Below are 12,711 nucleotides of genomic sequence, written 5' to 3' on the forward strand. Positions count from 1 at the left end.
CCATCCTCATGGGTACCAAACTTGGCTATCAGCCTCAGCTTGGCCACTTTGCGTTGTTGCCTATCCTGAAGTCCACCTTGGAGGATGGTCAACCAAAGATCTGAGGCTGAATATCCCTGACCACTGAAGTGTTCCCCAATTGGGAGGGAACATCCCTGTCTGGTGATGGAGTTAGAGATGGACACAGTAGTGTCACATCCTCAATGCCTTAATCGCTCAAAGAAGAGGATGAATTTCTTCCAAGATGCTTAAGGCACAAGAGGCAGACTATGGTCTGGTACACATCACCTGTATCAATGTTGAGTCAGAGGAATTGGATCCAGTGCAAAAATTCCCCAGAAGCGGCTACAAGGAAAAGAATAGCCTTCCATTCCTGGATTTAGAGGGGGAGAGATGTATTGAATGCAACAAGGTCAGCCAGGTGGACCTTGTAAAGTATGAGTTCCCTGATTGGCGCTGTTAATCTAGTACAATTAGTGAGCCCAGACTGACAGACATAAACAAGAGTGCCATAGGCTCTGCTCACTCTGAGAGCTGACTCTAAGGAAGTCAGACCAGTGACACATGTAAATAAAGAATAACTTTTTGATGGGAAATTGGCCTCTGTGGAATTATTTCAGCCAGCTGAGTTTTTATTTTGTTTCACTTCTTCCAATAACTCTTTGTAGATTCTGCATTAAAATGTCATGGTCCTAGATCTCACTATTGTCTGTGTCAATGTCCTCTATCTTTGTTTCTTGCTCGCAAGTTTCGTTGTATTTAGGATATGGATGTTCAACAGGCCCTGGCCAGTTTCTTGTAAAGAATACTGGGAGTACAATCATTACTTATCCAATGAACAGGGCTGAGCCACCGCAACATTGACTTAGTAATGAGTGCATGCTAAGACAATCAGTATGCTGCAGAACCTCTATGCCGGTGAGCTTTTCCCATCCCCCAAGAGACGTCAAGAACATGAATGAAACAGGGAAGATAGAACCTGTTCAGACTTGTTTCCTGCCTAATTTTAGTTGTCCGAGTTTTACTACTATCAAGGGATGCACTGAAAACACAGGGTCTGCAGACTCATAGTTTCAAGGTCTCCATCAAATTGTTATTGTCCTAAACTCTTAGCTTGTCAGAAAAATTGCAGCTTTTGCAATGCAGGTGTTGATTCCAGCATGAAGTGACAAATTGATGGTGATTGTGGAGCCTGGTTAATGTGAAACTTCCAGAATTACATTGTCAATGCTGATTGGTGGCAGTAAACCAACACCTTGGAAAATGACATTTGTCTTTCTATTGGGATGGTCAAAGGAAACTCTTTACAGGCTTAAGAGTATCTCATTACTGCTGAATATATTCCTCAGTATGGAATGCTCATGAAGCATCTTGGCAGGATGTGATGAATGCAATGAAGCCGTTGTGACTAAATTTGCAGACAAGACAAAGATCATTGTGAAGAGGACATAAGAAGATGCAGACGGATAAAAATAGGTCGAGTGAGTGGACAAAAATCTGGCAGATGGAGCATAATATGGAAAAACATAAAGTTGTTAACTTTGACAGGAAGAATAAAAAAAAGTGTATTATTTAAATGGAGAGTGACTGAAGAATTCTAAGATGCAAAAGGTGTTCTGGTGCATGAGTCACAAATAGGTAGCTTGCAGACTAGCATGGGAGGAAGTGGTGACATAGTGTCAATGTCACTGATCCAGCTATCCAGAGCCTCAGTCTATTCAGGAGACATGGCATCAAATCATGGCCACGGGGCAATTTAATGTTAATAAATAAATGTGCAGTGGAAAGCAAATCTTACTGAGTGACATTCAAAATGCTCTCCGACGGTTTCCTTGTAGTGAGATATGGATGTCCAACAGAGGTTTCCCACAAAGAGTAGACCTGGTGTTTGGCCATCATTCATCTAATGATACCTGGGGCTTATTCATTAGCTTAGTTATGAGTGGGATCTTGTTAGGCAAGGGAATCGAAGGTTATTGGGAGTAATTTTGAATGTGGAATTCAAAGCACAAACAGACTAGCCATGATCTTATTCAATGGCTCCAGAAGCCAACTGGTCTACTCAGGCCATCCAACCCATCAAGTCTGCACTGAGCCTCCAACGAGCATCCCGCCCAGACCCACCACATCTCTTTATCACGTATTTACCATTACTAGTCCACCTAGCCTGCATGTCCCTGGATGCTACAGGACAATTTAGCCTGGGCAATCAACCCAAGCTGCACATCTTTGGTCTGTGGGAAGAAACCGGAGCACCCAGCAGAACCCCACACAGACATGGGGAGAATATACTATGCCATACAGTCACCCAAAACTGGAATCAAACCTGGGTCCCTAATGCTGTGAGGCAGCAGCGCTAACCACTGAGTCACAGTACCACACTGAGTGCATTTAGTGAAGGGTGATGGTGCAGAGAAAATGAGGGGTGATGCAGACAGACTTTTAAGGGATTGAGTGTTTGAGAATGAGGAATACTTTGAGGATTCGCCAGTTGAAATAATGTCTGTTAGAAATTACACAATATGTAGAGGTATTGGAATTGTGCAGAAAAAGATCAAACTATTTCTTCCAGGTGCTATTTGGTTGATTTCTTACCATGGTAACATATTTGGGAAAACAAAAACTGATGGCTGTTAAGAGGGAAGTGAAAATATTTTTAAAGAAAGATTTGCTGGAAATTCAAGAAAGTGATTTCAGTTTCACACCATCGGTAAATGGCGGCAGGTGAAATCAAGCAAAATGTTATGCAAATTACTGAGGAAATGATATTGTCCCGCCCGAGGAACTTCGGAAAACCTCGTGTATGAATCTGAAAATAAAAATCCCCACTCTGTTGTGCAGGTGTATTTAAGGGACACAAACGGTGGAGTGATGAGCAAACCTGGACGAGGGGAGCCAACAGCCACTGCCAACATACATAGGTGAGCCTCCCTCTATCCAAGTGTTCATGCTGTGCCATCATGCTATGGTGAGAAACCTCCTTTAACTGTTGTGAGGGACAGTGCCTTCTGCGCAGTCACTTCACAGGACAAGCAATCTCAGGTTACAATTGCGGGCTGAATGTTGTGTGGTACGTTTAACTTGTGAGAAATACATAAATAGACTGTTTCAGTGGAATAAAAGCAGAATGTGCAAGAAATTAGTCACGAATCAAATTCATTGAATTGTTTTAACTAATTTCTAATCAACCTGTTTTGAGGTGTTAATACACACCTCTGGAACAGGTGGGACTTGAACCCGGGCCTCCTGGCTTAAAGGTAGGGATAGTACCACTGCTTTTTAATAAAGTAGCATTTTATTTGTAAAGTGCTTTGAGACGCCGCGAGTACATAATACAATGTCTCAGTAACCAGACAAATAGAACTCCGTGTTACTTGGTAAGGTAAATATAATTGATGCTATAATTTGAATTCCCTAATTGTAACTATTAGTCCTTTATTGTCAATGCAATAAATTAACGAATCTTAATAAATAACTGAATATTCGTATACAGAACTATTCCAATTTTTTTCTAGCTTTCGAGGATTAACTAGAACTCAACATTCACCGATACCAAGTAAGGACTTATAGTAAAAGGCATGAACATTCGATCCTAGACGATAGAGTGACAAGGCGAAGATTTTAGTGAAATGTCGGTTGTTAATGTCGTGGTGATATCAAGGCAATTGTATGTGAACTAAACCTTGAGCTAACCCACTAGGAGATTTCTCTTGTTTCAAATCGTTTACATTTGGACTGCAGATTCATTCCTGTTAAAGAAAGCCTGTTTTTAAATCTTTGCATGAACCTTTTGGCTATTTGTGTTTGTAGGTTTCTCGTTGTCTCTAACGATGAACGGTCTGAGTGCTGTTTTCTGGCTGGTCGCTGTGACCCTCTTCCAGCCCTTGCTTACACAAGCCAAGAGGTTGCACTTTGGACGATGTTCACTGGCCGCTAACACAGCTGAAATCCAGCAGGCATTCTCAGCTATCAGACAGCCAATTGTAAGTCAAGATTCACTGTACCCTCCTATTTACACCCTTTATTATAGAATTTGAAGCTACCTAAGGGAAACGCTATTAAAACAATTTCTTCCTCCACAGCAAATGGAAGATACAGCTGATGATGTGAGGCTTCTAGCCAAATCTGCATTACAAGGGATTCAGGTACTGGCATTGCCTATTTCACCAATGATCCTGATGTTCAAGTTATCCCAGTTATCCAGTGTATGTAGTGCTTAATAATGCCACTAATTAAAATAGATACCGTTTCCATCCATTATATAGGAGTCAGGGGTCATGTAGTTTATTATTGGAAACTAAAACAAAATATGCTTGAAAACCCAGCAGGTCAGGCAGCATCTCTGGACAGAAAGTAGAGTTAACGTATTGGGTCCATTAACTCTCCTTCAAAGCAGAACATTTTTATTATCTAGCCTGTTCTGTGGCATCTATTTTATCCTGACTATTTTGTCATGATAACCAAGTGGTTGCTTAAGATAGCCACAACACATAGTTAAGTTGGTATCTAAATTGCATCCTTACCTCAGAGCCTGAGATATGCAGCTTTTCTCTCATTCCCTGCTCTCATTTCCAGGCAGAGGAGAGCTGCTGTTTTCTGCGCCACTTGTTGAGATTCTATGTGGAGACTGTCTTCAAACATCACACTCCATCCAGCTCCCTCATCGAGAGGAGGACCAACACTTTGGCCAACTCCTTCCTCAGTATCAAGCGAGATCTTCGGCAATGTGTAAGTAACAAAACCAGAAGCAATGTCACATTTATTTTACATGTTAATTGCACACATTATAACTGTTTTTGATGTTGAAACATTATTCTGTTGATCCTTGAATTAAATGCTGTTATGACTTCCTTTATTGGACAGCATGCAGAGATGAAGTGTCACTGTGGAGAAGAATCCCGAGCTATGATGAAGAAAATACAAAATACTTTTGAAAATGTATGTTGTCATATCTTTCATTTCATTGACAAATGAGAATATTTGCTTTTCATAGAGCAGCACTGATTAATGTTAAAAGACTGGAAAATCTATGCAAAGTAAACATATTGCAAAATTACATTTTAGATAACAAATTAAAATTAATATAGCAAAAGACAAAAATTAGGCATGGGTCCAACCTTAATATAAATGATGCTGAATGCAGAGGTTGAATTCCAATTTTGAACCTCAAACAGAACTCAAGGTTTATGTTTCATTCGTCATCCTCTCTGTGCCCATGCAAAATACTTCACTTTTGGATGACAGTCACTTTGTAAAGTTGGAGAACTGCCAGAACTGATAGGTCAGGCTACAAGTCTGTTAAGTTTCTATAGCAGGGTTGACTGTAAGTCTGGTAGTAACTGTGGACAGTGTGAGTCCATGTCCAAAACTGTCTGCTCTTCCACAATAACAAAGAATATCAATGGACAAGATCTGTTGTAACCATATTCAAAGCTTATTTTGCAAATGACTTCATAAATCTCTGTCCTTTTTCAGTTGACTCTCAGGGCAGCTGCTGTTAAAGCTATTGGTGAAATCGACATTCTCATAGAATGGATGGAACAAGATCACCACAACTAAGCATTACATCACAGCATACAGGGCCGAAAAAACTGAATACCAAGAAACAGCTTAATAATGAACATCTCAGAACAGAATTCATATGTTTAATTGTCAAATAATGCTTGTTTAAGTCCTTAAACAACTAATGGTTTAATTTTTTTGTGTTCCTTTATGTTGAGTTTTGGTAAGTTACCAATGGTATGTTAGATGGTATGTTAGTCCTCACTTTCTCCTCAATGGTATGTTAGATACTTCCACTCTAAATAATGAATACAATGAGAAACATGTGTATTTTCAGCTATCAGAGAAATTTGTAGTTGTGGAAATGTTAATATTGCATATTTGTCACATGGGTAGACATCTATTTCTGTTCCCATTTATAAAGACACTTTTCAGTCATATTGCTAAACTAGGTTTAAGATGTTGTATTTCATGTCTGTACATGAAAAAAAGCTTGTAAGTACATATTGTACTATTATTGTTAGCAATGATATTGAGGGCAATAGATCACAGTATAAACATATTGTTTTTGAATCTTCCTGTATTAGTACTAATTAAAATAACATGCTATGAATTCTACAACTTTGCTGTTTTATGCATATAATTTATAGAAGGTAAAGACCATCGCGCATTAATTTGTGTAGGTCCAACTGCAGGCATAATACATTATCAAACAGCATGTAACAAAATATAGATTTTAGCAGTAACGGGTGATATGGCGGGAGGAGTGGCGTGGTTGTGGCTGAGGGTCTATGTAATATAATAAATTAATGACTTGGTACAGTTAAAAGTCATTATGATACAGTCATTATGGTACAACATAGAATTTATAAGTCTAAATATAATAGAACAGTACTGAGATAATCGACACCAGTAAGAAAAATAAGATTTCACAATCCCAAGAGGAGATAACATCTATGGCCTCACAACTAACAATTTGCGGTAGATTCAGAGAAAGAGGTGCTAGCATATCCTTTGAAGAATGTAGACCAAATAGAAATAAAGTATAAATGTCAAATGCAATGTACCCTTGATACTTCTGATCAAGTCTTGATCTGAATTGGTGATGCTCCTGCCCCCAGTTGTTAGAATAATAAGAATCTTTGCTTGTAATACGGTACATGTTCAATAAAACCTTGAAATGAATCTGTGTCTGGACTCTTACTATCTATAGACTGAACTGGGAGAATGATATGTAGAAGTGTGGTTTGGAAGATATCACTTCTGAGTTGAACAAAATAATAAGCTTTTTTAACATTTAGGTCAGTCTGAGCCAATAGTTAGTAAAGGGAATGAAACCAGTGGCAAAAATTAAGAATTTTGATTTTGAATATTCCCAATAGGCTGGGGTTGTGTGCTTGAGAGCACAGAGGTTCTGCGGGGGATTGAGATATGCAAACTTCTGAGGGGCATAAATAGAGTCAATAGGAAGAAACCTTTCCCCTTAGTGGAGGTGTCAAAAACTGGGAGTGGTGGTAATTTGAAGAAAAAGAATAGGAGGTTTACAGGTGATTTGAGGTAAATCTTTTTCAACCAGAGGGTTGGAGGTATCTGGAGGTCACGACCTAAAAGAATGGTAGAAGCAGGAAACCTCAAGACACCTCAGTAATATTTAGATGAAAACTTGAAACACCATAGCATACAAAGCTTTGGGTTAAGTGACAGAAAATGGGATTAGAACAGATGGATGTTGGATGACCAGCACAAACACAATGGGCCCAAAGAGCCTTTTTCACAACTGTTAAAATTCTACGACTTGAATATTTAATTGGATAAAACTTTGGATTTTCCATGTTGTTACTCCAGATTTCTGACAACAAAAATTGGTCATGGGATCAAACAAAGTCATGGGCCAATAGACTTACCTTTGAAGGTTGATCTGTATCTACAAATTATTCTAGCATGAGGAAACATAGAAATTAGGAAGATATGAGTCTCACAATGAGGAAAGGATTAGTTAGAGTAAATATAGAGAAATGTTTGGGAGACAGAAGGGTCAGTAACCAGACAACCCAAATTGAAGATGATCAGCAAAAGAATTTCAGGGATGTGGTGGAGAAAACAGTATGCAGCGAGTTGTTATCATCTACTGTGTGATTTGCTGTGGTTTTCCAGCTTCCCATCTAAAGACTCTGGTTTCCAGCATCTGCAATCCTTACTGCCTTCAAGTGTATTGCTGACTTTGTAGGTGCAGGGATAATACAATGATAGAGACTGTGTTCAGACATGTTAAAACGAAACCACAATAACCAGTTACTACAACTGGAAAATGGAGAATTGAAGAGCAAGCTGCGGTGAGGCTGCGGAGGACCAGAAGGAATAAATTTTATGGTCACTTCATAGAACAATTATAGGGTGTAGGTTTGCTCGCTGAGCTGTAGGTTTGATATCCTGACGTTTCATTACCTGGCTAGGTAACATCATTAGTGGCGACCTCCAAGTGAAGCGAAGCTGTTGTCTCCTGCTTTCTATTTATATCTTTCTCCTGGATGGGGTTCCTGGGGTTTGTGGTGATGTCATTTCCTGTTCATTTTCTGAGGGGTTGATAGATGGCATCTAGATCTATGTGTTTGTTTATGGCGTTGTGGTTGGAGTGCCAGGCCTCTAGGAATTCTCTGGCATGTCTTTGCTTAGCCTGTCCCAGGATAGATGTGTTGTCCCAGTCGAAATGGTGTTTTTTTTCATCCGTGTGTACGGCTACGAGGGAGAGAGGGTCGTGTCTTTTTGTGGCTATCTGGTGTTCGTGTAGAAGAAGGGCTTATGCCCGAAACGTCGATTCTCCTTCTCCTTTGATGCTGCCTGACCTGCTGCGCTTTTCCAGCAACACATTTTTAAGCGCTGCCTTCTTAACTATCCTGCTAACCTGTCCTTCTGCCTTCAGGATTCTGTGAACAGTGCTTCAAGATCCTTCTGTTTCTCTGAGTGCCCAAAATTGAGGAAAACTTTAGCTGGATAGAGCTTAGTGAGAGCTGTATTTTGTGTTATCTTTGTGGAATTAATTCAGGCTCAGCCAGCAAGTATGATTGGATTGCTGTTTGGAAAAGCAGCTTAGAGGCTATGACAGCTTTGTGTCTTATGTGGTTTATAGCTCCTTGAAAGTTGAAAAATAAAGCCAGGCCCATACTTTAAAAGGAGTAAAGGCTAGATCTATTGTCCAGGATACAACCTGAGTTGCAGGAGCTGGAACTTAGTATAAGACAAAGTTGAAAAGGGGGAAATTGACTGGAAGATTTGTTTAGCTGGAAATTAAAGGAATAAATCCACAGTAATCCTCAATAAGAGAGAGTTACCCTTTAAGAGATTGAAGTTCTGGAAATAATCAGCTTGCTTGTAATTTGAAACTGTCAGCGGGAATTGCATTCAGGAGAAAGTGAGGACTGCAGATGCTGGAGTACCAGAGTTGAAAAATGTGGTGCTGGAAAAACATAGCAGGCCAGGCAGCATCCGAGTTGTGGACCATAGTGCTGTGAGGTTCATAAGAAAATTGAAGCATTAATTAGCTACAAGGTAATGGAAGCACCCCATCAATTCTTGTATTTTGGTGAATAGCTGCAATGTAAGAGAAAAATCAGTATGAACTCTGGAGTATTTTGTTATATCTCACATATCTGGAAACAGGGCTTTAGGCCCAGCGTCCATACCGACCCTCCGGAGAGTATACCACCCAGACACGTTCCCCTACCCTATATTTACCTATATGACTAAGGCACCTAACTTACACATCCCTGAACACTATGGGCAATTTAGCATGGCCATTTCACCTGACCTGCACATCTTTGGATTGTGAGAGGAAACCCGTATAGATACAGGGAGAATGTGCAAACTCCACACAGACAGTCGCCCAAGGCTAGAATCTAACCAGGTCCCTAGCACTGTAAAGCAGCATTGCTAATCACTGAACCAATGTACCACCTATATCTATTGAATTAGTCCTAGGATAAGTGAATGAACGTTAATGATCTTGACAAGGTAATGCTTAGGAAGGAAATTTTTAAAAAGTGGAACAGAGTTTTAAAGAATTGCTTGAGCTAGGGGATTTCAATTTCTCCAATATTAACTGGGATAGACAAAGAATGAAAGACATAGAGGGTTGGAATAATAAAAATGTGTCTAGGCAAGTTTTTAACCCAACATGTATGAAATTCAGCAAGAGAAAGAACATCCTGGATCTAGTTTTAGAGAACAAAGTTGGACAAGAGGTAGATGTGGCAGTTGATAATAACTATAATTCTGTAAGATTTAAGGTTAGTTAAGGAAAAGGACAAAGTTAGATTGGAAATAAAGGTTCTGGATTGGGAAGGTTGGTTTTAATAAGATAAGACAGGATCCAGCCAAAGTGACCTGGGAGCAGCTACTTCCAGGAAAATTCACATCAGAGTAGTGGGAGATATTCAAAATGGTAATTCTGAGACTGCAAAACCAATACATTCCTGAAAAGGTATATCAGTAAGTCCTGAGAACCCTGGATGTCAAGGGATGTATAGATTGGATATGGAATAAGAAACAAAGCTTATGATTGATACCAAAGGCTCAAAACAATGGGGCTGTGTAGAGCAGTATAGAAAGTGTAGGCAACTGCTTAAAAAAGAAATTAAGAGAGTGAAGAGGGGACATAAGAAGACATTAGGTAACATTAAGGAAAATACCAAGGTGTTTTATATTAGGGGCAAGAAATTAACATGGGAAAGAGTAAAATCCATTTGGGACCTGTGGCAACCTGTGTTTGGAGCTAGAAGCCATAGCAGAGGTTTACAAATGAATACTTTTCTTCCGTGCTCACTGCAGAAAAGGACGATGTAGGTATAGAAATCAGGTTTGGAGACTGTGATAATGAATTAGCATAGAGACTGTGGAGGTATTAGTGGTTTTAACAGCTTTGAAAGTAACTAAATCCCCAGGCCTAGAAGGGATGTATCCCAGGTTGCAGTGGGAGACGAGATTGCAATGGCTCTGATCTTAATTTTGAAATTCTCTTTGGCCACAAGTTCAGTGCCAGGGGACTGCAAGAAAGATTAATGAGGTGCCATTATTCAAGCAAAGTGGTAAGAATAAACCAGAAAGCCAGTGTGTCTAGCATCTGTGGTAGAGAAATTATTGGAAAAGTTCTGAGGGACAGAATTAATATCCACTTGCAGGAGCAAAGACTAATAAGAATAGTCTTTGCCAGGGAGAAATCATGTCTCATAAATTTGAATTTTTCAAGCATGTGACTATGTATGTAGATGACGATAATGCATTTGATATAATTTACCTGGACTTGAGAAAGATTTTTGACAAGGTTTCACATGGCAGACTGATTAAGAAGCAAAGAGTCCATGGTGTCGAGGGAAATTTGGCAAGTTGAATGCAAAATTGGCTTTGTGGCAGAATGCAGAGGGTGATAGTTGAGGGTGGACCACAGGGTTCAGTGCTGGGTCTCTTGCTGTCTACAGTGTACAGTGTGTGGCAAATAGTTGGGAGGAAAACCTTAACCTCCAGAAAATCTAGCTGGGCTGGTCAGATTGGTTGAACAGTGGAAAATGCAATGTAATCCTGGAACATGTGAGGTGATGCATTTTGGGAGGACTAACAAGGAAGGGAGTAGACATTGAATGGTAGGAATCTAGGAAGTACAAAGGATCAGAGGGACTTTAGTGTGTATATCCCTAGATTCTTGAAGGCTGCATGAGTGGTAATGTGGTTGTTAAAAAGGAAATGGGTTGCTTGCTTTTATTAGTCAAGGCATTGAATATAAGAGCACTAAGATTATGATGGAGTTGTATATAACATTAGTTGGACCACAGATGGAGTATTGTGTGCCATTCTGATCTCCACATTATACAAAATATCTGATAGCATAATCAAGGGTGCAGAAGAGATTCCCTAGAATGTTGCCTGGGCTGGAGTGATTCACCTATGAGGAGACCCTAAGTAGGCTCATGTTGCTTTTCTTAGAACAGAAAAGGCTGAGGGGGTCTGATTAAGGTGTACAAAATTCTGAGGGCATTGACAGGGCAAAGAAGAGAAAAAAGCACTCTCCTTTGTAGGGGGATCAATAACAAGGAAGCACAGTTTTAAGGTAAGGAATAAGACGTTCAGAGGAGATTTGAGGGATAGTTTTTTTCACCCAGAGGGCTGTGGTCATTTGAAACTCATTGCCTGAATGGGTGATAGAGGCAGGAACTCTTACATCATTTAAGAACTTTTCTTGATGAGCACTTAAAATGCTTTGGTTTATAAGATTACTGGTCAATGAGTTTCAAATAAATGAATGTTGCTCCTCATCTCTGACCTACTCTTGCAGAATTTATATATCTCTAGACTAGCTAGTCCGCTTGAGTTTCTGATCAATGGTAACCCTCAGGATATTGATTGTGGGGATTTTAGTAAAGACAGTGTCTTTGAACGTCAGGGTGTATTGTTTAGATTCTCTCTTGTTGTGAATGATCGTTGCCTAGCATTTCTATGACGCAGACGTTACTTGCCACCTGGCAACTCAAACCTCAATATTCCTCACTTTGCTTACTTTATTTAATTTTTTTTGATGTACAACACAGTATGTTTTTTAATTTGAAAAAAAAGGTGAAATCTTTTTTTTTAAAATAAGTCTTTATCTAATTATAAACCATTTATACATGCTCAATAAGTTTTATGTGAATACAAAATATTTTGGTAACCCATTCCAAGGATGTAAGATATGGAACATTAAATGAACATTAAACATACAGTATATTGTGAACAGTTGTATCCCTCAGTTGCTCATTATCAGTAAATAATTTTGGCAATTAAGTAGGATTTGATGAAAATAAAGTACATTCATAGAATAAAGTGTTTGTACTTAAAATTACAAGCTATGACAGGCAAAAGCATGTGAACATTTTTGTTAGCTTTTCTCATAGAAAAAAAGTTTTAATCTATCAATTCTAACTTGACATGTTTCCTTTGTGTTACTATAACAATTATAACTTAATTGATAATAGACAAGACAGCAACAGGTTTGTTGAGTCAGAGTAGCACCATCTAGCACTCTTTGTATCACCTTCATCTCTTTACTGGCACTTCATCTTTAGCTTGTTGATACTTGTTCAGATTTCTTCTTTAAAAGTTAACAGTCCCTAACCGGATTTGTAATGGTGGTCAGGGGCTGAGAGGTGGGAAGACCAAGATGAGATGGCCTAGAGATTGGAAAGT

The 12,711-nt window shown here is 39.3% G+C and overlaps 1 protein-coding gene across 1 annotated transcript; it reads left to right on the forward strand.

The window, feature by feature from the left end:
- The first annotated feature begins 2,714 nt into the window (after positions 1–2,714).
- LOC122562971 (interleukin-20-like) lies at positions 2,715–6,619 on the forward strand. Its single transcript, XM_087973390.1, has 6 exons — positions 2,715–2,724; positions 3,811–3,983; positions 4,083–4,145; positions 4,576–4,728; positions 4,864–4,938; positions 5,476–6,619. The coding sequence occupies exons 1-6, from the start codon at positions 2,715–2,717 to the stop codon at positions 5,557–5,559; spliced, it is 558 nt and encodes a 185-aa protein (XP_087829516.1). The 3' UTR covers positions 5,560–6,619.
- Positions 6,620–12,711: the final 6,092 nt, after the last annotated feature.

Source organism: Chiloscyllium plagiosum, unplaced genomic scaffold, assembly GCF_037043375.1.
Source record: "Chiloscyllium plagiosum isolate Xiang-an unplaced genomic scaffold, Cpla_swu_hap1 HiC_scaffold_26, whole genome shotgun sequence".
Lineage (NCBI taxonomy): Eukaryota > Metazoa > Chordata > Chondrichthyes > Orectolobiformes > Hemiscylliidae > Chiloscyllium > Chiloscyllium plagiosum.

Bases quoted from the DNA above. Each gene is read 5' to 3' on its own strand.
- LOC122562971 (XM_087973390.1), top strand. The intron at 3,984-4,082 runs GTAAGTCAAGAT...CTTCCTCCACAG, and splicing joins CAGCTATCAGACAGCCAATT to CAAATGGAAGATACAGCTGA. The intron at 4,146-4,575 runs GTACTGGCATTG...TCTCATTTCCAG, and splicing joins CTGCATTACAAGGGATTCAG to GCAGAGGAGAGCTGCTGTTT.